Raw genomic sequence first — 21629 nt, forward strand, 5'->3', positions numbered from 1 at the left:
GTGATGTACATACATTGGCAGTAAACCAAGTTTTCACATTGCTGCTGACCAGAATAGTGCTTTTACTGGGTCAGACTAGATTTGGATTTGATAAGCTTAGCTGAATTTGGATTGAGCTGAGTTTTGCTGCTGTTTTTAGGCTGTTTGTTAATCCCTACTGCTTATCTACCTACCTTAATAATAACATTACACAACCAAAACAAAATTCCAGATGTTTGAAGTCACAAACATGTCTTGTGCATAGGAAAAATAATAATTACAGATAACTTTGTTATAACTGATCAAAAAATGTTAATTTGCTACTCTCCTCCTCCTCATCAACATTGCAGAAAGTTGCTTTTAGGTTTTTAAATTTTCTTGATTTACTTTAGAAAATAAAGCATTTTTAATATGGCAAAGCCTCCTGAGGCACTTCACGCAAGTATATGTTTGGATGTTCTTTGAAGGGTTGGTATGGACTCAATGGGACAAATGGCCTACTTCCACACTGTAGGAATTCTATGATTATACTGCAAAACTTGGCATTCATCCACATGAAGCGATATTAGGGATTGTGGTCAAAACGTTAATCAAACTGACTTTAAAGAGCGTCTTAGAGGAAAGAGAGATAGAGTTTGGGGAAGGATTTCAGCAGCTTAGGGCCTGGGTAACTGAAAGCATGGGCAGTAACAGTGGCTTGACTAACATCGCGGATGCTTGAGGTGCTAGAACTAAATGAATGCAGATGTTTCAAAGAGCTGTAGGCTGGAGGAGACTTAAAGGGATCGGGAGAGGGGTGAGTGGGCCAGCGACACACTATGGAGCAATATGAAAAACATGGATGAGATTTCTAAGGTGAAGGTGTTGTTTGTCCGGGGCCATTGTAGCTCAGCAAGCACTGGGGTGATGGGTGAATGGACTGTGATCTAAGTAGAATAAAGAATTTGGCGGAGCCAACTGGATCACTGAGGCACCCAATTAATCTGTTAAATTTTTTCCATAACCCAGTCTCTCAGAGTTGGGAATGACTTGCTTCCACGCCAGTGGGATGCATTCAGCAGTGGCTAACTAGTCCAATCCTGGAGTGGCAGGCTCTGCCCCAGGTGCAGCAGGTGGTGTTTGAGGGGGGAGATGGGTGGACTGTTCTGGACTCTAAACGCTCTTTCCTGCTGCTTGCGCTCAGCTTTCACGCATTCCACTCATGATGCTCGATGTGGTTAGCACCTTTGCGGCTGCTTCTTCTCCAGTTGGTGCGTTTAGAGCAAGCAATTCCCACATGTCAGTTGAAAATGTTGTATTTGTTTAGGGAGACTTTCAGGGTGTAGCATTTCCTCTGCCCTTCTAGTGATTGCTTACCATTGTGGAGCTCAGAATGGAGCACTTGTTTAGGGAGTCTTATGTCGGGCGCGCAGATGATGTGGCCTGTCCATTGCAGCTGGTCACAATACTGTGAATATCGACAGGGGAGAGGATGCTCATACTGATAAACCTGTCCTGCCAAGGGATTTTCAGGATTTTGCAAAGGCAGTGTTGGTGATTACCCTCCAGGGATTTGAGGTGTCTGTTGTATTTGCTCCATGTTTCTGGTGGATACAGGAGGGTGGGGTCCACGTCTGCTCTGTAGGCCACCTGTGTGATGCTGGGTTTGAGATCTCGGATTTAAGACACTCTGTTCCTCAGGTATCCAAAGGCTGCACTGGCACATTGGAATCAATGCTGGATTTCATTGACAATGTCTGCTCTTATTGAGAGGAGACTCCTGAGATATGGGAAATGATCCGTGTTCTCCAGGGGCTTACTGTGGATCTTGGTAGCTGTGGGGGCAGGGAGCAGTGTTGTTTGTTAGGATTTGGCTGGTCATAAACTTGTTTTCCTGATGTTTAATCTGAGGTCCTCATATGCCTCAATGATAGTTTGTAGCTTGACCTGAGAGTGTCTGTACTCACAGGCATTGTCTGTGAAATGTAGCTCGATGACAGAAGTTGGAATGCCACTGGTGGCCACTTTCCACTGTCACACTCCTCTATTGTTGAGAATGTAGTGCTGGAAAAGTACAGCAGGTCAGGCAGCATCTGAGGAACAAGAGAATCGACATTTTGGGCATAAACCCTTCCTCACTGTCACATCCCTCTATTGTAAATGCAGTTCTTTCAGGGTAATATCAAGAATTGAATAATTTGATTTTTATCTTCTAACTCATTGTATGACTTATTGGTTAGCTCAGTTGGCTGAACAGCTGGTTTGCAATGCGAAGTAATGTCAATAATGTGGGTTCAGTTCCCACACTGACTGGGGTTACCATGAAAGACCTACCTTCTCAATCTTGCCCCTTGTCTGAGGCATGGTGACTCTCATTTTAAACTCATCATCTCTATAGCAAGAGTGTGGGACTATGTTGACCTTACCTTTACCTGATAAGCCAGCTAACACACTCGATCAGTAAATCATATTGATAGAGCAATGTTCATGAGTCTTCATGAGTCAGTAACAGGAGGCTGAGAGTCTGTAATTGGATCCTCCCTAAATTGCTGGTTTACATCTCTTGACTGTAATGCACAATCCCCCCATTGATCTGTTAATCCAGTCCTCCATTTGAAAGCTGAATGCTCCCATTTAATTTCATATCTAGAGAGAACAGACATGGTAACATGGGTGAAATGTGACCTAATAATTGCATACTTTTGCTGAGATAGATCAGCAAAGAGTGATTGTATGTTCAGAATTAAGATCTCTATTTCATGAACGTAAATCCAGTGCAGTTAATTCTGGGTTCATGGGAAATCTAAGCTATTCTTGTTGATCAAAAATGTTACTTATTCCTTTAGCAGCTGTGGCTCAGAATTCATGGAGATTTTGCAGAGATTCACCACAATGTTATGCTTTTTGAACGTTGGAAGTGAAACTAAAACCAGAAACCTCTAAGGCATGAAGATGCAGGTGACATGCAGTCTGTTAACTTTTTGAAATGCTTTCAAGTTTAGTCCAGAGAATAGGAATATAGTTGTTGGCACTTGTTGGGATTCTATGCCTTGATCCAGTAACAATGTCATTACAAGTTGCTCCAAATTATTCACTAATTGGTAGTGTTGCTTGAGCTTTAAAAGTGGTCAGTGTAGTATAAAGTGCTCATATAAAGTTGACAAAGCATAGGAATTTTAGTTTTTGTCTGGCATTGACTAATGAGAGAAAACTAAACATTTCTGTAGAGTTCAGCTTGAATTTCAGTCTGACTTTTCTAGTTGTGTAAATATATTATTTTGTATCTCAAGTTTTAGGAATACGTTAGGTGGTGATCATCTCCTTAATCCATTGTTTCATTGATATATTTTTAGGCCTGCATGATGTGCAAGTGCACTGTGCATGATGTGCTGTCCAGGTCTTTCATAATCTCAGGACCTCCTGCCATTGGTCAGCCCAAACCTGAATTGTCCAAGTCTTACTGCATTTGGACCTGGGCTGCTTCAGTATCTGACGAGTTGTAAATGGTGCTAAATGTGAAATCATGAGTCAACCTTCCCACTTGGGACCTTATGATGGAGGGAATGTCATTGCTGAAGCAACTGAAGATGGTTGAGGCTAGGACAGTACCCTGAGGAACTTCTGCAGAGATTTCCTGGAGTTGAGATGACTGTCCTCCAGCAACCACAACCATCTTTCTTTATGCCAGGTATGACTGTAACCAATCAGGGAGTTTTCCCCGGATTCCCATTGAGTAAATTTTTGCCTGGCTCCCAGTCAAATGTGGCTTTGATATCAATGGCAGTCAATTTCACCTCAGCTCTGGAATTCAGCTGTTTTATCCATGATGGAATCAAGGCTATCATGAAATTAGGAGCTGAGTGGCTGTGGCAGAATCTAAACTGAGTGTCAATGAGCAGATTATTGCTGAGCAAAATGTTTTTGAAAATACTGTCAATAGCGCCTTCCATCACTTCACTGATAATGTAGAATAGATTGTTGGGACAACAATTGATCATGTTGAATTTATCCTATTGTGTACAGGACATACCTGGTATGTCAGATAAATGCCAGTATTGTAGCTGTACTGGAACAGTTTGGCTAGGGGTACAGCAAGTTCTGGAGTACAAATCTTCAGTACTATTGCCAGAATGGTGTCAGGTCCCAGAGGGTTTGCAGTATCCAGTAAATCCAACCAGTCCTTGATATTATGTGGAATGAATTGATTGGCTGAAGACTGATATCTGTGGTGCTGGGGACTCTGAAGTAGAAATGGATCATCCTCTCGGCACTTCTTACTGAAGATCAAATACTTCCGTCTTACCTTTTGCACTGATGGGCCGTACTTCCCATACATTGAGAATGGAAATAGTGTGGAGCTATGTATTGAATGTGACTCAGTCCTAAAGACATTCTATGTATATTTCAACCCAAAATGGAAGCTCCCAGAGACCAGGGGAATCCAATCCATTTGTTTCTTAGAGGGCTGTCACTTATTTTGGATATGGATCATTGAAAAATGAGCTTATTCCCAGCCACGTCATCATCAGAGTATGCAATAGAAGACTGTCAAATATTTTAAGAATCAAAGGAATACTTAACTTTTATAAAAGCGATTCAATACGCCACAAGGCCCAAAGTTAGGGAGTTGAATCATGCAATGACCTGGGAAGTACCAAGGTTTCGGCTGAATCAGTTACTTGAAATAGGTCAAAAGAAACCAATACCACCCACTCAAAAGTCTTTACAACTGGTGAACAAGTGTGAAAGTAGTACAGCAGCCATTTTATGGATTACCACTAATGGCAATACTGATCAACAGGGGGAGCAGACTGTTTCCACTGTAGGAAAGCAGTTTTCCAGCTCTAAAAAGTTAGCCAAAGCGAAAATGCAAGGGAAACTCTAAAAAACAGCACTTTAAAGAAATTGGGAATGTAGGAAGGAAGTAAAAATGGGAAGTTAAGGGCAAAACTAAATCAGTCCCAACGAAGAGTTTCGGCCCAAAACTTTGACTTTCCTTCTTCTCGGTTGTTGTCTGACCTGCTGTGCTTTTCCAACCTCATATCTATTGACCCCAAAAATAAACTCTGGTCAGTTATATACCAAAAAGGAGAAACTACAAAGTCCAAAAAAATTCAGGAGCAGATCCACATCCCAGAGAATCAAGGGATATCTTTATTAAGCAAAAATGCATGCATACAACTAAGTCTCTAGAAAGAGTGAGCAAAGTCCTACATCAAGATTTGGAGTTTTGACATTATTCCCATAGCTCTTCAGCCCTCAATATTCAGTCCAGCTCACTAAAATCACTGGGAAAAGCATTTTTCTTAAATGCAATACCTACTAGTGATGTGGAAGACATGAAAAGACAGTGCACTAAATAAGATGTAACAGAGAGATGTTTCAAACTCAGTTAATGCTGAAAGAATGTGGAAAGATAGCATGGGGGGATTTGTTGTATTTGTTTTTCCTCTGTACAAATCAAATAATGTGATCCCAAGGGTAGAGGTTGAATTCTCCATATTAAATCTAGCGAAATCAAATTTGAAGTTTGGTAATTAACTCCAAGAATAGAGATGTGGAATTATCCTGACGAAAGCTTCTTACCTCCTTGCTATCATGCATTGTGTTGCTAGGAAACCAGCATTGTCCTTATCATAAGGTCATTGTGGACTTGTTTTGACTCTTTATTAACTTTAAAGGCCACAGGCATTATCTTCCATAATTTGGCATGCTATGCTTTTCATTTAGAATAGAAACTGATCTTTATATAACTCACTCTTTGTAGGTATAATTTTACGCCAGCTGAGAGTGGATAATACGAGGTGCTGTGAATAAACTACCTGTGTCTGCTTGTGTGAACAGGTTTTAGTTGCTGTATCTCCATTGGCCTTGCTTTCAGTTCTCTGGGCCCTTAATTTCTGAAATTCCCTCCCCACATATCTCTGTCTCTCCATCTCCCCTTCCTCCTTTATGACAGTCCTTAAAACCTATCTTTTTAATTAAACTTTTGGTCATTTATTTTAACATTTCATTCTATGGCTTGTCATATATTGTTAGTAACACCACTTTGAAGTGCCTTGGACATTTTATTACTTTTGTTTTCTTCACTTGTGGGACATGGGCATCACTGACTGGCCAGCATTTATAGCTTATGCCTAGCTGCCCTTTAACTGAGAGTCAACCACAATAAAGGCATTATATAAATAAACTTATTGAACATTATCTTTATCTTTTAACCTCTTGCTCCTTTGGGACATTTGGTGATTGCATGGTCATACATTGGTGTTAGATACTAATATTTTGATCACTTGCACTACAAAAACCTTTAAGAACTGGATCTGAGTTTGAAGCAGTGAATCATTTTTAACTGGGTACACAGCACCTTTTCATGCAAAACGCAGCTTATACTGAGAACCAGAGAGACCTCCAGCACTGACGTATGTGTTAATTGTCACCATATGAACTGGTTATCTAAGGAAGTGCTGCTTTGCATTGACAGGGATTACAAGGGAATATTTTAAGAACTACCTCCTGGAAAAATTAAAAGATGTTATAAACCTGTTACTTCCTATTAAGTGATGGTGAGCCTAACACATATTTCTGGATGACAGTCATGTGGTTGGCCTTTGAATGTGGAAAACATTTGGCACTCATAGAGTCATCTAGTATGGAAACAGACCCTTCAGTCCAACTCGTCCATGCCAACCATGTTCCTAAACTAAACTAGTCCCACCTGCCTACATTTGGCCCATATCCTGCCAAATCTTTCCTATTCATGAACTTATCCAAATGTCTTTTAAACACCACTACTTCCTTTAGCAGTTCATTCCACACATCAATTCTGAGGAAAAACAATGCCCCCATGTCCATTTTAAATCTTTCTCCTCTCACCTTAAAAATATGCTCCCTACTTTTGAACTTGGGAAGAGACCTTTTTATCTATGCCCCTCATGATTTTATAAACTGCTATAAGATCACCCCTCAACCCCTTACACTCCATTGAAAAATGTCCCAACCTGTCCAGCCTGTTTGTATAACCTATACCCTCCAAAAACATTTCTGATGTATTTTCTGTGAGCTCAGATGCCAAGAGCTCAGGATCCAACCAATATTGGTTTTCATATTCATTTTCCAATTGTACCAGCCTCAACAGCTTTTTTTTTGAGATTATGTTCCAGATTTCCGTTATCCTTTGTGTGAAGAAGTAACTTCTAGCATCACCCTGAATTACCTGGCCTTCATTTTAAGATTATGCTCCCGTATTCTGGACTTACCCACTAGGGGAACCTATCTATCTATGTCTAGCCCATTAAAAGTTTTGATTATCTTTGACACATCAATCAGAACTTCCCTGAATACTCTATATGCTAGGAAATATAAGCATATAAGCAACCTGTGTCTATAATTTAACACTTACAGTGCTGGTTATCATTCTGGTGGATCTGATGCACACCTTGGAGTTATATGTGATCAACCAGGTGGGTACCAATCGGAATTCTGTAACATACCTTTCACCCTTCATATTCCAGATCTTCCGAGATAAAAGCTTAAATATACTGTTCATATTTTAAGGATGGAAATGAGTAGTGCAGATGCTGGAGATTAGAGTCAGGAAAGTCCTAATGAAGGGTTTTTGCCTGAAATATCGATTTTCCTGCTCCTTGGATGCTGCCTGACCTGCTGTGCTTTGCCAGCACCACTCTAATTTTGACTGTTACTATTTTAAATTATGTCTTGTACTTGCTCACTAGGTTTTTTTTAATAATATTCGTACTTGGATCTTCAAATCTCTTTCTGTTCATCCACAACTTTAGCTTTATTCCATTTAGAAAATATCTACTTATTCTTAAGTCCAAAATAGATAACCTCACTCTTTTCCACATTGAACTCCACTTGCCACAGAGTTACAGACTTACTTTGTATACCTATGTAGCCCTTTCCAACTTTCTATTTTATATTGCATCTACTAACATAATATTGTTACTGAATGTAGATAATTGCTTCATGAGGTACTTTTGAATCTTGTCTGCACTTTCATCCATTATGTCAATGTAGTTAAGACCTTATTGACGTGCAAGGGCCACCTCCTCCCATTATCCCTCTAAAGTTTGCATATTTACAAGGTATTAAAGGAGGTAAATTCTACTCAGTCGGATTATCGGCACTCTCATACAGGAATCAGGATACCACGTAAACATGCTAGTCTGCTAGATCATGTTTCTGATTATCTGTGAGTCCTTTTGTCAATGTTGACCTTTACTTCACTGTAGCAAAATTAGGGATCCTGGTTCCAAAAGATGTGAGCCTAGGTAATAAAGATTTCCTGGGTCAGAGATTGTTTGAAATTTATAAATAGACCTGAATCTGGAATGTAAAATGAAATAAGGAGCCCTTATTTTGGTGGGCGAAACGTATCTTTTAAACAGCCAATAATTCACCCTATGTTTCATATATTCTGTTATATCAGAACCAAAATGTTCAAAATAGTCACCTTTGTGTTGACTGCTTTAAAAACAAACCCTTCTGATCTTCAGTTGAATACAAAATTATCATTACACAACTGAATGATAAATGTGTGTTTCCAGGATGTGCAAGCTGGTGTCATGGGATTGCTTTTAATTATCTTATTTAACATTTCTGTTCCTGTACAGGCTCATTAAAGTTATCAGCAGAACTGTCCTCTAGAGATCACTGAATTTCACTGGGAGTCTTCACACTAAAGCATAATCTATACAATAGAAAAATAATTACCAACCTCATTATTTTGAATAGGACAGTTGTACTTCACAGTTAGACTGTGTGTGAAGGCTGTGCTCCTATTTTGTTTTAGAAGTGAAATGGTATAATTGCTTCAGAATTGGTGTAAGATTTAGCTTTGGCTTCAGAAGTGACACCAATCAACATGTATACTTCATTGACATTTTACATATACGTAACAGATACAGTCAATACAGAGCAAAACTTTTAACCATCTTGTCAAAACCATATTGATTTATCTGCCACTTGGTTAGTAATCTGTGCTTGTTTGGTGACCTTTTTTGCCTCATTTTTAAAACATATGATTTAAGTTAAGTAGATTAGCGGCACGGTGGCACAGTGGTTAGCACTGCTGCCTCACAGCGCCAGAGACCCGGGTTCAATTCCCGCCTCAGGTGACTGACTGTGTGGAGTTTGCACATTCTCCCCGTGCCTGCGTGGGTTTCCTCCGGGTGCTCCGGTTTCCTCCCACAGTCCAAAGATGTGCAGGTCAGGTGAATTGGCCAAGCTAAATTGCCCGTAGTGTTAGGTAAAAGGGGTAAGTGTAGGGGAATGGGTGGGTTGCGCTTCGGCGGGTCGGTGTGGACTTGTTGGGCCGAAGGGCCTGTTTCCACACTGTAAGTAATCTAATCTAATCTAATCTAATTAGCAGTCAAGCTTTTTCTCAACAGCTTAAAAGTTAATTAATTTCCTTCAGAATTTTTTTATTATTTATTCATGGGATGCAGTTGTCACTGGCTAAGTCAGCAATCATTGCCCATTTCTAATTGCTCAGAGGGCAGTTAAGAGTTAACTACGTTGCTGTGGGTCTGGAGTCACACGTAGGTCAGCCTGGATAAGGATGGCAGATTTCGTCCCCTACAGAACATTCATGAACATGATGGGTTTTTATTACAATCGACAGTGATTACATGACCACATTTCTATTCTAAACTTTACTGAATTCAAATTTCACCATCTGCCATAGTAGGATGCGAACCCGTTTCCCCTGAATATTGGTCTAGGATTCTGGATTACCAGTCTAGTGATATTTACCACGTTGCCAATCCCTCCCTGAGATAAAGTTATGAAAGGGATAAAAATGTTAACTGAAAAAATTAGAGGTACTGAGATTAAATCAAATACCGATAAGACAAAAGAATACTTATACTGAGAAATGTCTGATAAGTTCCTGTGGTATATTGTTGGAGTTTGTTGCTTGAGATCGTTCTTGCTAAAATGAGGAGGAAATCAGATGCAACAGCTGTGATGGCTTCCATAGGTTAGCTGGTGTTTTCTTATACAAATGGAACTCAATTGTAGTTTGAGAGAGAGAGAGAGAAGATTATTTGTTCATCTCTAGTTCTGTGATTTTACACACTGCTTGATTTTCTTTCAACACAACAGATGGTTCCTTTTCATTTCTCTTTATCATCCCTCAATCAAATCATCCCCCCCCCCCCCCCCCCCCGGCCCCTTACCTCCGAGTGCCTTCTTCCTGGAGTTTGGCACCTTGACTGTTTTTATACAGTTCAAAACTGAGTAACAGGCGTGTGTTGAGGAATTAAGGGTGCCACAAAGCAGTAAGTTATGGTGAGTCACTTTGAAGTTCTTCCTGTTGTCTGCTGTTCTCTTTGAAGTGGAGATGGACTGGGGTGGACAAAGTCAAAAATCAAATAACATCAGGTTATAGTCCAACAGGTTTATTTGAAATTGGAATATTTCAGGAGTCCATTTCTTCATCAGGAGCGGACCATGCCCCTTAAGAAGTAGCATAGCTATAACCTGGTGTCGTTTGACTTTTGACGTTCTCTTTGAATTCTTATACCTCCGTTGTCTGTTTACAAAGTCCTGATATTTTATCAGTCTTTCCAGGTCTGTGCATTTCTCTATAATCCACACTGAAGTTGTAGTTCTATAATTAGGTGACATGTAGCAGCCATTTTCTAACACAAGTTAAACTCAGATTACTTTTACAAAAAGTTCGTATTATCATGACTCTCTTTTTAATGGCATTCCAAATGGCCACATATTAAATATTTAAGGTTAGTCAGTTATTAACATAAACACCTTAGAAATTGGCACAAATTCTGCTTAACCCCCATGATGCTGGCAGGGAGTTACAGAATTTTGACCCAGCTATACTGAAAGATAGGTAGTGTATTTCCAAGTCTGGATGGTGGGTGGCTTGTGAAGACCTTGCAGGTGGAGGTGATTCCATGCACCTGCTGCTCTTGTCCTGCTGGATGGAAGTAGCCATAGGTTTGACCATTGCTGTCTAAGGATCCTTGGTGGTGGAGTGAATGGAGTTTTGAGGATGTGATGACAATCAAGATGGCTGCTTTGCCGCGAACTGTCAGCTTCTTGGGTCTTCTTGGAGCTGCACTCAATCAGGCAAGTGGGCAGTTCCATTACACTCCTGACTTGTGCTGCCACTGACCTAGAATCATAGATTCCCTAAAGTGTAGAAACAGGCCATTTTGCCCAACAAGTCCACTCCAACCCTTTGAAGAGTAACCCACCCAGATCCATTCCCATCCCTGATTACTGAACATTTACCCCTGACTAATGCACCTAACCTACACATCCCTGAACACAATGGGCAATTTAGCATGGTCAGTTTACCTGACCTGCACATCTTTGGACTGCGGGAGGAAACCGGAGCATCCAAAGGAAAGCCACACAGACAAGGGGAGAATGTGCAAACTTCACGCAGACAGTCACCCAAGGCTGGAATCAAACCCTGGTCCCTGGTGCTGTGAGGCAACAATGCTAACCACTGAGCCACCATGCCGCTCGAATCTCGGGCCCTCCAACTTGGACCTTTATTGCTCTGGACTGTTGGAGCCAGCCTATCAAGTTGCTGGCTCTTTGAAAATCTAACTATGGCCATTTCCAGGTTCCCAATCCAGAAATCGGCACTCCATCTGGATTATCTCCCTCAAATATAAATGGAGCACAATGTCTTAAGACATTTTAAGTGGATCAAAGGATTCTGGGCATTGTGTTCAAGAGGAGATCAAAGTGCACTGGATCAACATCCAGTAAAAGCATAGATTTACTGGGTTTCATCTACCCATTTAAGTGTTATTAATTCATTGTAGAGTCAATGGGAATCTGGGGAAAATATCTCCACTGATTGCATCATACCTGCATAAATGAAGATGTTTGTCGTTGTTGGAGGTCAGTCATCTCAGTTCTAGGACATCACTGCAGGAGTTCCCCAGAGTAGTGTCCTGGGTCCACCCCCCTTCAGTTGTTTCCTAAACAACCCTCCTTCCATAAGGTCAGAAGTGAGAATGATCACTGATGATTGCACAGTCTGCAACAACATTCATGACTCCTCAGATAGTATCAGCCTGTTCAACAAAACCAGGACAATATTCAAGCTTCAGCCATAATTGGTAGGTAACATAACACTAAATAAGTGACTGACAATGACCAAGAGATAATCTAAACATCATCCTTGATGTTCAATGGCATTACCATCACTTACTCCCATACTATCAATCACTTGGAATTTATCTTTAATTAGAAAATGAACTGGACTAACCATATAAATACTGTGAAGTCAGATGTTTGGATCTCTCCAGTGACTAATCCACCTTCTGACTCTCTATTATCCTCCATTTACAAGGCACACATCAGGAGTGTGATGGATGCCTTGCTGAATGCATCTCCAACAATGTTCAAGAAGCTGGACTCCATCCACAATAAAGTAGTCTGCTTAATTCACATCACAAACATTCGCTGTCACCTCTGCTGACCATGTTAGCTGTGTGCGCTATCTATAATGTGCACTGTGGAAATTCACAAGGCCTCTTAGGCAGCACCTGTGAAGATTGGGGACAATATTTCATCCTCACTAACACTCAACACTGGAGCCCCCCCCCAGGGTTGCGTACTCAGCCTCCTACTGTACTCACTGTATACCCATGACTGCGTCGCCAAATACAAATGCCATTTACGAGTTCGCTGATGACACCACCATAGTCGGTCGAATCTCAGATGATGACAAAACAGACTACAGACGGGAGGTGGAAGACCTAGAAAAATGGTGAACTGAGAACAACCTCGCTCTCAATGCCGGCAAAACCAAGGAACACATTATTGACTTTCAGCGTGATGCTACTCATGCCCCCTACACGTTAACAGCACAGAGGTGGAACAAGTGGAGAGTGCCAAGCTCCTGGGAGTGGTCCTCCATAACAAGCTTTCTTGGACTCTTCATGTGGACGCATTGGTTACAAAGGCCCAACAACGGCTCTTCTTCCTCAGGCAGCTGAGGAAATTTGGCATTTCCTTCCAAGGGTGAAACCCTTGCCAACTTTTATAGGTGCGCCATCAAGAGCATTCTGTCTGGAAGTACCACTATCTGGTACGGCAACTGTACCATTCAAGATTGGAGAAAGTTACAGAGAGTGGTGAACTCAGCCACAACAATCACAAAGGCCAACCTCCCAGCTATAGAATCCATCTACCAGGCCCACTGTCAAGGAAAGGCCGCCAGCATTCTCAAAGATCCATCCCACCCTGGTGATGTTTTTCTACAATCTTCACCATCGGGGAGAAGGTACAGAAGCCTGAACACACACATCAGCTGGTTTCGTAACAGTTTCTACCCTACTGTTGTTAGAATGCTGAATGGACCTACAAACTCTTAACATTTGCCTGTACCTGTGTTTTTGTTTTGGCTGCTGTTTACCTATTATTTACGTATCTGTGCCACTTAACTATGTGATCTGCCTGTATTATTTGCAAGACAAAGTTTTTCACTGTGCCTTGGTACATGTGACAATAAGTTCAATTCAATTCAGCTTTCAAACACAACTATTTCCATCTAGAAGAACAAGGGCAGCAAGTATATGGGAACACCACCACCTGCAAGTTTTCCTCCTAGATGATAATTAACCTGAATTGGAAATAAATCATTATTCCTTCAATGCCCTTGGGTCAAAATCCTGGAATTTGCTCCAAACAGTATTGTGGGTCTACCAGCACCAATTAGTCTCCAGTGGTTCAAGAAGACAGCTCACTACCACCTGCTCAATGGCACCTAGGGATGGGCATTATATATAGGTCCAGCCAGCAATGTCCACATCCTTTGAATGAACAAAATAAAATACTTTAACTCATCCTTATATCAATCCAAGTAATTTCTCTTGTTCAATTGGGTTCCTGTGACTTTTCATGCAGTAAACTGATTAAAGAATTGTGCTTTACATAATATTTTTGTTAATTATTCCACTGAAGTAGACTTTTTCAAGTTTGTTGGTCATTTTAAGGCCACGGAATCTAATTGTTGTAGGTAAACAAACCCCACAATGCCACGATATAGTTATTTGCACAAAGCATTTTGTTGTATCTATGTTTTCTGAATTTTGATGTACCAACTTTAATGTACTTGTTATATATCAGTACAAAAGCAAAATGCCATGGATGTTGGCAATTTGAAATAAAGTAGAAGTGTTCAAAATTATCAGCAGACTGGTTAGTATCTGTGGAGAGCCAACCAGAGGATGTAGTGGAAATAATAACAGAAAACGTTTGAAATACTGAACAGGCCTACAGTAGCATCTATAAGCAAATGAATAGAATTAACAAATTGGATTTAATCCTTTCAGTATGGCACATGTTGGTGGGCTTGGAAGCCATCAGTGATCTGGTCAGATTCATAGCAATTGCTAAACCTAATTAATGTGGCAGCAATGTGGGAGATGTGAGCCTGCCTACTTGATTGCCACTCTGTCTAACACCTTCAACATTCAGCCCCTGTACTACTGACGCATAGCACTGTACCATCTACAGGATGCATTGCAGAAACTCTTATGGAGGGGTGTGGATAGGAGAAAGAGACAAGGTCTTTTCACTCGGGTGGGGGAGTCCAGACCTAAAGGGCATAGGTTCAGGGTGAGAAGGGGAGAGATATAAAAGGGACCTAAGGGGCAACTTTTCACACAGAAGTTGGTGCGTGTATGGAACGAGCTGCCGGAGGAAGTGGTGGAGGCTGGTACAATTACAACATTTAAAAGGCATCTGGATGGATATATGAATAGGAAGGGTTTAGAGGAATATGGGCCAAGTGCTGGTAAATGGGACTAGATTAGGTTAGGATATCTGGCCGGCTTGAACGAGTTGGACCGAAGGGTCTGTTTCCATGCTGCACATCTCTACGACTCTATGATGCATCGAGGGTCCTAAGACAACACCTTCCAAAGTGCAGTCACCTCCATCAGAAGGACAGAGGTAACAGATACATGAGAGCACTGCCACCTGCAAGTTCCCTTCCAAGACTCACACCATCATGACGTGGATTTACATTTTCATTCCTTCAGAGTTGTTGGGTCAAAGTCCTGGAACTTCCGACCTAACAGCAGCGTGGGTGTACCTATACTTTTCACCTCCTGGAATGTGCAGTTCAAGGATGGACAATGCTGAAATGCCCTAACAAATTATATCCACATCCTGTGAATAAATAAACAAAATTTAATCTATAGTTAATCTATTACCTGCATTGGAGTTGGAGCTGAACGACATATTGGAGCTGAAAATAACATTTAGGACTGTGGAACAATTCACACAGAAATTTATTTCTGATCTTTTGTGGGATGGATTAAATTTTGTAAACCAGAAGATAGAACATTGGTGAGAAGATTTACAAGCATTCCAAAAGTGAAACACTGATTTTAAACACTGACAGATTTAAATGGAAGACTCAAACTTATCTAAATGCTGACTGTTCCTCCATGCACAGTTACAAGTAATTGGTTTTACAATTTTTAGCTTAGCATGTGATTGTAACATTGCAATATAAGTTATCAATTGATTATTCATCTTTAACAAACTACAACAGAACTATATATAGTGAGCAGTTTTCTTAACTGTTAGTTTTATTAAAGGACAGAATTAATTCAAGGATAGAAGCATGAGCAATTACATTTAGGCCAATAGCTGCTGCCTATAGCATTCAGTGACTTCAGCCACAATTCATGTGACAGCATGCTACATAACAAATTACCCACTACCCAGTTTGTTGTTCTCAAGTTTGTTTATGGTAAATCAGTTGAGCCAGCCAAAGGCATTTTTGCTAAGAGAATTGATTTTCAAAGTTGGTTTTTGTGTGTGTTTTTAGTTATTTTAAGAACAGCTGTAATTTCATTAAATGTCTACATCCAAATTTTATCCTCCAGAATACATACCTATAGTGGCAATGCCTTTTTCCAATGCATTAATGGTATCCTCCAAATATTCAGTTGATTATGCCATTAAATAGTACATCTGAATAGATTTAAAAAGAAACTCAACAGTTGTGTTGGGATATTCTTAATGTGAAGCTGTTCATAATAGTGAACACAGGCTTAAGGTGAGAGGGGAAAGATGCAAAAGGGTCCATGGGGGCAATTTTTTTCTCACAGGGTGGTGAGTGTCTGGAATGGGCTGCCACATTTAGTGATGGAGGCGAGTACAATTTCATCATTTAAACAACATTTGGACAGGTTTATGGATGGGATAGGTCTGGAGGGATATCGACCAAGGACAGGCAAATGGGACTAGTTTAATTGTGAAAACTGGGTAGCATAGACAAGTTAGGCTGAAGGGCCAGTTTCCATACTGTAAACATCTATGACTCGAATAGTATTCATTAGCCCAGTATAGCACTGTGCTAGTGTAGAGGCAAGAAACAATGGTGAGAGTGGGAGTGGAAGTGCAAGACACAGACACTGTTTGTGAGGTAGAAATCACTGCTCTCAGAGTTAAATAATCTATCTGTAACTAGCATAAAGAAGCTTATTGACAAAGTTTTGAATTAAAATTGAGAGGGGATCTTCAAATCAACTCAACTATTCCTTTAGGTTTATTCACTCTGGTTGGCTATATTTCTACAGTCGAAGAGAGTGATGCTGAAAAAGCACAGCTGGTCAGGCAGCATGTGAGGAGCAGGAGAATCAGCGTTTCCTGATCAGGATGAAGGGCTTATGCTCGAAATATCGATTCTCCTGCTCCTTGGGTGTTGCCTGACTGGCTGTTTTTCCAGCAGCACACTCTTCAACTCTGATCTCCAGCATCTGCAGTCCTCACTTTCTCCTATATTTCTAGAGGTTTTATTACAATGTTTCATTTAGAAGCAATATTCCCCGACACACTCATAATGTGCCAACATGAAAGAAAATTCTCCCCTAATTAGATTAGTCTTGACTAATCTAATGAAGGAGCAGTACTCTGAAAGTTAGTGCTTCCAAATAAGCCTGTAGGACTATTACCTGGTGTTGTGTGATTTTTAATGTTAATAGAAAAGGCCTATTTTTTTTAAAGGAAGCTTCAATTATATTATTATGAATAAATGAAATTGTTCAAAGAAAATAAAAAAGTGCAATTTGTTTCATGCTCCACTTGGTTTTTCACTTGGTTTCTTTGATGCATAGTCACAGAAATTAATCTTCCATTTCTGGGGGCCAAGACAGTCTTGGAGGGTTGGCAACTCCATGTTTTGATTATCAGCATGTGACGTACCCACCATGAAAGAATGCTGTTGTCGGATCTGTTCTTGGTAATGAATTAGACATTGTATGCCTGAATAAATCGAAGGACCGTGGATGCTGGAGATCTGAAAAACAAATTCCTAGAAGAACTCAGCAGGTCTGGCAACATCTGTGCTGAGAAAACACAATTAACATTCCAAGACAAGTGACCCTTCTTCAGAACAATTACCTGAATATAGGAATGACAGTAACTTAAGTTCAGGTTGAAAATAGGTAGAGCAAAATAGAATTTGAGGATAAATGCGTTTGACTGGAAATGAGCTAATGTCCATGAAAAAGAATATAGCCCAGCCTAGATGAGATTCGATGATTAGGAAATGACAGCAAAACATTAAGAGGCTTATGATGTAAAGGTAGGGAAAATATGAAGAATGCTGTGAGATATATAATCAGGATATAATCAGAAAAAAAGAAAGTGAAAACAAGCCGGTGGTCAACATTAAGTTAAAGGGGGAGGAAAGATGAAATCTTGTGATCAATAAAATCAGAAGTGCAAAGATATTTAGTAAGTATTCTACCTTAGTCTTTGCTTGTAAAAACAGTAGAATACCTAATACTGAAGGACAAATTCAAAAGGAAACTAATTAAAAGGTCTCTAGGATTGAAGTTAAAAATCACAGAATGGTCACTGGACCCGAAACATTAACTCTACTTTCCTTCCAAAAATGCTGCCTGACCTGCTGAGTTTTTTCCAGCAATTTATGACATTGTTTCTGATTTCCAAGCATCTGCAATTCTTTGGCTTTTTCCTTTATTTAAGACTTTGCATTACTGGAAAAGGGACAAAACCAAATATTTCTTTGAAAAAACATTGAGAGGTATCAGATTAAGCAGCTTGTGTAGATGATGATAAATTAATGTAGGCTGAAGAATAGTCCCTGAACCTGAAACATTAATTCTGCTATCTCTCGGTAGGTATTGCCTGACCAGCTGAGTTATTCCAGCAGTTCATGATTTTGTTTCTTAAATCAAGGAATCATGGTTTCCTGCCTCCTTCAAATCTTTTCCAGTAATTGATAAGCTTTCCTATATAAGGTATTAAAAAGTGCATCATTTTAAAACTTTATCCCAGGAAATTATCTCCATCTGAATATAACTTTGAAGTAGAAATTTTGAAATCTGTAATGTATGTGTTAAAAATGCAGAGTACTGTACTTGATATAATCAATTTTTGCAAGTCCATTTGCACGTTGTCACAGTAACTGTGGGGTTCATACATACATATATCTTACTGAATGAAAACACAGTAACCTTTATATGCACTGTTGCTCGTTACAGCAAAGCATGAGAAATTGAGCACAGCATGAGCATTTACTGTAGTGGTATAGGGAAGTACTATCAGATAAGCATAATTTCTTAGTAGATAAATGATGAACAACAATTCCGGGAACATTACCACTTTATTTTGCCTCCATTCTCATCCTCTTCAACATTTCTTTTGATTTTGATTAAGTTAAAAATCACACAACACCAGGTTATAGTCCAACAGGTTTATTTGGAAGCACACTAGCTTTCAGAGCAGCGCTTCGAAATAAGCTTGTTGGACTGTAACCTGGTGTTGTGTGATTTTTAACTTTGTCCACCCCTGCCCAACACCGGCACCTCCAAGTCATGGTGACCTTTGAGTTTGATGTACATTTCAAATTATCCACAGAAATCAAATCTTTATTCTTGTGACCGAGTCTTAGAAGTTGATTCGCAACACCACCAACACCTATGCATGCAGCAGCTTTAATATTTTAGAATATCGCAAAGTGCTTCACAGGAGTATTTTGAGCTAAACATTACAATGAGCCATGTGAAGGTATTCTATGGAGGACCAAAACCTAAGGAGTGTTAAAGGAAGAAAGCAAAGCAGAGAGCCAGAAAAATGTATGGAGCATATTCAAGCGCTCGGAGGCTAGAATACTGAAGACATCAGTATAATGGTGGGACAATTAAAACTGGAAATGCAAATGAGGCCAGTATTAGAGGAGTGTAGGTATCTTGCAGGCTTAGGGTGTTTGAAGAGATTACGGGGTTAGAAATGTTAAGGCCTAGGAAGGATTTAAAAACCAGGATGAGAATCTTAAAATTGGGATGTTTCTTCACTGGGGAGCCATGGTGGTTCACAGTGGCCAGGCATGGGCTAGCATCCTTGCCTTGCGTCTCTTGCAACTGTCAAGCTACAGCTGCTTGCTGGGCCTACCCTGACACCTCACTGGCATAGATGATTTAAGTTTTGCAGGTAGGTTCCTGAAGATGAGGGTGTCATTGCAAGAAATGTGGGCCAGTGGTGTTTGGCAGAACATTGCAGTCAGGTGGATCACAGCTGCAACTATACAGCCCATTTACAATAGCAGCCAATTCAGGTTTGCACTCTGTCACTCAAGTTCTGTTTTCCCATGGCCTAGAGTGCTCACTGACCTATGTTAGCTCCTGGTGTAACAACGTGTCTATTTAAGTATTTTCACCTGTGTATACAAATTTCTCCTTATGTCTCCAATGTTCTCTCACCCTGTAACCCTCTGAAGTCTCTGTTCTTCTAAGGCAAGTCTCACTTTGTACACTTCATCAGTTTTCATCCTATGTTAACACATTGAGTCAAGGTGCCACTGTTAATGATTGGGGACATTGCTATTTGCTGCTTCCCTTGTTGCTGTTGGAATACTTTACTCTTAAGGCAATCCTTTGAGGAAGTATGCTGTAAGATAAAGAGGAAATGAGGTGTCCTTTACAAGAGGTGGCAACACAGTCAGGAGGGAGTTCCTTTGGGAATCCTCGACATGAACACTGGATCCCATGGAGTCTCATGGCATCAGGTCAAACATGGGTAAGGAAATCTGCTGATTCCCTATCACAACCCCACCCTCGCTCAGCTAACAATCTGTGTATTTGGGAATACTTGTCAGCAATGCATTCATCCAAACGTGCTTCAGCTAAGTGCCTTAACCACACTGTAACTACATTTCCTCATCACGTAAACAGAATCAAGTGGTTCATAGCATTATTGTCTTTGTTCAACTAGCTACCAGGAATAGCCACTCCTCTCTGTGGCGCTAAAACACCATGTAACATTAGAAAGGAATTATATGGACATATTTGAAAGAAAGTGTGACCTGTAACTCTCATGCCCCACAACTCTTGTTAAGGATATTTTCACATGAGTTTAGAGTTTGTTGCTCCAATGCTTACTATTGATGATCATTATATTGTGTGTCCTTTCTGTCCTTTTGTTCCACCTAGTTTAATACTGCCTAGTTAACTAAATAAGGTGCTAGTACTGGCAATCCATACTTAATAATGACATAACCTTGCAATTGTATTTTTGTAATAACGAAGTGCAGAAATAGATATAATTTAATTATCTCTAAGAAAGAGACTTTTAGAACTATTTTTAATGATATATTCTTATAGAAAATGATAGTGTGTAACATGGCAAGTGATGGAATGCAGTAAAGTTGTACTTTAGATTATGAGACCTGAATTTGATGATTTTTTTCTCTCATCATCTTGGAGGATACAGTAAGTCGTTTATTAATCACTTGATTTTTCTATTTTGTTTCAGGGATAAGCAAGGTGGATTGATACAACCCAGAAACTTCAAACGACTTAATAAAAAGCAACCTGAAGCAAGTGCAGTTCCAAAATGACTAAACATAATCTTTTTGTTCCTGCAAGATTATGTTCAATATTGGTTAAAAAAAGTATAACTTAACACAGAGAACAAGCAACAATTTACCTCTCCAACAAAAATCTTCATATATTCCACACTGATCATTTTCATGCTTAATAAAGTTGCATTGTTCCAAAGATTTGCAGTTTTTTTTGCTATTCTGTACATTTTGTTGTTGTTTTTTATGCTGACTGTAAAAAGAATCCATTTGTTGTAAAGAACGTGGGGGCATCCCTGAGGAACCGTTATGTGCAAATGAATGCATATATGACAGTTTAGAACTAGGTATCTTCAAAATAAGATAATCACTAATAAATGCAATAAAGAATTCATCAGAAAATGCTTAGAATATGAAACGTGGAGGATCCAAGATGGCGGCATCCTGTTAGAATTGCATTTGCTGGGATCCGTGCTGCAACACCGCCCTGACAGAGCCAGAACCCATCCTCAACACTTTACTGTGAATAAAAACACAGTAAGGGTAGTAGAAACCTGAAAAAAATTAACTTACCTTTGTCCTTGCAGCTGGAGAATGCTGAAAAAATGGAGGAAGCTCACCTGGGGCCGGGACCACAGCCCAGCCTACTGAAGCAGCAGGCTTGCTTACTTCACCAGACCCTGCTTGAGGAGCTGGCCAAATCTCGTGAGGTCCTGGGGAAGCAGATCCAGGAAAAAAAATGAAGAGAAGCTGGCTCCTGTATCTGTTATGCTGCAAGACCTGGGAAAAAGGACTGATGAGCTCGAGTGCTGGGCTGCAG

At 40.1% G+C, this 21629-nt stretch overlaps 1 protein-coding gene across 1 annotated transcript in view; it reads left to right on the forward strand.

Moving 5' to 3' along the window:
- Nucleotides 1–21010, forward strand: part of ropn1l (rhophilin associated tail protein 1-like) — a 40558-nt gene extending 19548 nt beyond the window's left edge. The window contains exon 5 of the mRNA XM_043719240.2: nucleotides 20764–21010. Coding sequence (XP_043575175.2) covers nucleotides 20764–20848 — 85 coding nt within the window. The 3' untranslated portion in view covers nucleotides 20849–21010. The remainder of the gene's footprint in view (nucleotides 1–20763) is intronic.
- The last annotated feature ends 619 nt before the right edge of the window (nucleotides 21011–21629 follow it).

The sequence above is a fragment of the Chiloscyllium plagiosum genome, unplaced genomic scaffold (genome assembly GCF_037043375.1).
Source record: "Chiloscyllium plagiosum isolate Xiang-an unplaced genomic scaffold, Cpla_swu_hap1 HiC_scaffold_34, whole genome shotgun sequence".
NCBI classification, from domain to species: Eukaryota; Metazoa; Chordata; class Chondrichthyes; order Orectolobiformes; family Hemiscylliidae; genus Chiloscyllium; species Chiloscyllium plagiosum.